This window comes from Sinocyclocheilus rhinocerous, unplaced genomic scaffold (assembly GCF_001515625.1).
Source record: "Sinocyclocheilus rhinocerous isolate Xijiao unplaced genomic scaffold, SAMN03320098_v1.1 scaffold506, whole genome shotgun sequence".
Classification (NCBI taxonomy): domain Eukaryota; kingdom Metazoa; phylum Chordata; class Actinopteri; order Cypriniformes; family Cyprinidae; genus Sinocyclocheilus; species Sinocyclocheilus rhinocerous.
The window spans coordinates 74,046-76,291 of NW_015647040.1; the positions used below are offsets into that span (position 1 = coordinate 74,046).

General features: G+C 35.2%; 1 protein-coding gene across 2 annotated transcripts in view; it reads left to right on the plus strand.

The window, feature by feature from the left end:
* Positions 1–999, plus strand: part of LOC107708509 (nectin-3-like protein) — a 65,257-nt gene extending 64,258 nt beyond the window's left edge. Inside the window, exon 7 of one of the 2 annotated variants that reach the window (XM_016512774.1) lies at positions 590–999. In XM_016512774.1, the coding sequence (XP_016368260.1) occupies positions 590–854 (265 nt within the window). In that variant the 3' untranslated portion in view covers positions 855–999. The remainder of the gene's footprint in view (positions 1–589) is intronic. The other variant, XM_016512773.1, reaches the window with a different exon arrangement.
* Positions 1,000–2,246: the final 1,247 nt, after the last annotated feature.

Below are 2,246 nucleotides of genomic sequence, written 5' to 3' on the forward strand. Positions count from 1 at the left end.
ACATGGCATCTTTGATTCTATCAAATACCAACAGATAAAAAAATCAAAAAGTGACTATGTTAGAAATCTTATAATGGGCCATGTTTGGATCTTCCAACCAGACAATAATCCAAACACAAACCTTAAAAACAACACAAAAATGTGTTCTTTGATCATATTTACCAAGGGTGCCAATAATTCTGACCACGACCGTATATATTTTTTAATTAGATTTTTATTAATAATTGTAATTTGTATTATTAGAATTAGTATTATTAGCATTATATTTATTACTTTTTTTACTTGTTTTTGCATCTTTGTTTTATTGAAAGGCCAGTAAAGGATTATTGTGGGCTTTTAAAGCAAATATTCATATCATGTAGTTAATTCATTTAAAATGTTTCATTTTCCATAAAATGTCCATAAAGACAGCCCTAATAAAAAATAAATAAATAAAAAAACAGCATTCTTTCTATCTAATCATATTAACAGCCAATTTCATTATCTAACAACATTAGCACCCAGGGGAGCTGCTAATAATATTTTGGCTTTTTCTATGAGTATGCACATGCATATTAATATATTTTCTATCTGTTGTGTCATTTTATAGGCTCGTCGGATGGAGAGGCGCTATGAACTGGCTGAACGGGCGCCAGGCAGGATGGCTCGCAGAGACCTCCAGAGCCCCACTCACCATTCACTGTCCTATCAGGAGTGGATATGTTATCAGAACAGGGCAGACCAAGTTTACATCAACCATAGAGAACACTACGTGTGACGGCGTCCTCGTATCAACTGCAGTGCACTGCCAGCCCCAAAGTGAAAACTGTTTACGAGAATACTGGGAGCAAAACAAAATCACCGCTGTACAGTAATTAGAGCACTGAACTATTACTGGTGTATATACAAGGTCTATATAATGCACAATGAAAACCCTGGCAGCATATATGTGTAATTGGTCTGGCTTGTTTAACATGTATGGTGTTGTCGAATATAAAATAAATGAACTAGGCTGACTATATGAGTCTTATTGTTCACTCATATTTTAAATTTCAACAGCTGAAATTTTTAAGACTGTACAAAAAGCTATTTTTTTGTGTAGGGATCATTGTCCTTTGTTTGATAATCAAATTGCATTACACAATAACTTTTTTCTTATTAAAATGTTTCTCCTTTTTTTTTATGTAGACATTTGTCATTTTAGGTGTGAATTTGACCAACTGAGATTTGATTTGTTTGCTTATGATGACAGATAGTGACTAGGTCATTTGCCGTAAGTTTTCTTGTTTACACTGTGATGTACATAACACTTAAAAATAAAGGTTCTTTATTGGCATCTATGGTTCCATGAAGAACATTAATCATCCATGGAACCATTCAATTGGAAAAATTTGCTTTATGGTGTTCTTTTTAAAACTGTTTATTTAAAGGTTCTTTGGGGAACCCAAAATGGTTCTTCTATGGCATCACTGTGAAAACCCCCTTTTAGAACCTTTATTTTTAAGAGTGTATATGTGAATTTGAATCATAAGGCACATGCTTATGAACTTTGTCATTGCCTACAGTATGTGTGTAGATACTGTATTATGTATCATGTAAATATTTAAGCTCATAATGTCACTGTGCATCACAATTAATTGTGAATAGAGGCTTTTTTTTAATGTTTAAGCTTTTTTAGGGTCATCGTAGTGAAGCATGAACTTTGAATCTCATAACCAAAGCAATCTTTGCATTACATCATACCGATAATCAAATAAAGCGATGTAACCATATGTGACTTGTTTTATTGTGCAGCACATTATTAAATGACATCATTGTCCATCTGTGTTGGTTTGTAGCAAACACATCTAAAATAACTTATCGGGAGTTATAGGCCTATATAAAGACTAGACAGCACTTCTACTCAAATCCACACACAATCTTATCAGACAGAGGTTTGAGAGTCAAATATAGGTTGTAAAACCTGATGAATGCTTAAAACGCTGCTCTATAGTCATTAAGACTGCTGGACAACTTTCCCTAGTCGATGATGGAAAATCTCAGACCGCAAAATGCACTCTGGGAAGGCGCGAGAGACAGCAAATGGGGGTGGCGGGAGTGCTAGTAAGAGCCTTTCAACACAGACTTCTGTCTGCATGTCAACTTATGACTTGTGTTGTAGGCAAACAAACCGGTTATCTGCTGGGCAACTGGATGGGCAAGGCCATTAAACAGCAGGCTTTTAATGAGGTGGCAGCCACCAGGGAGCAATCTATACTATTCTGGCC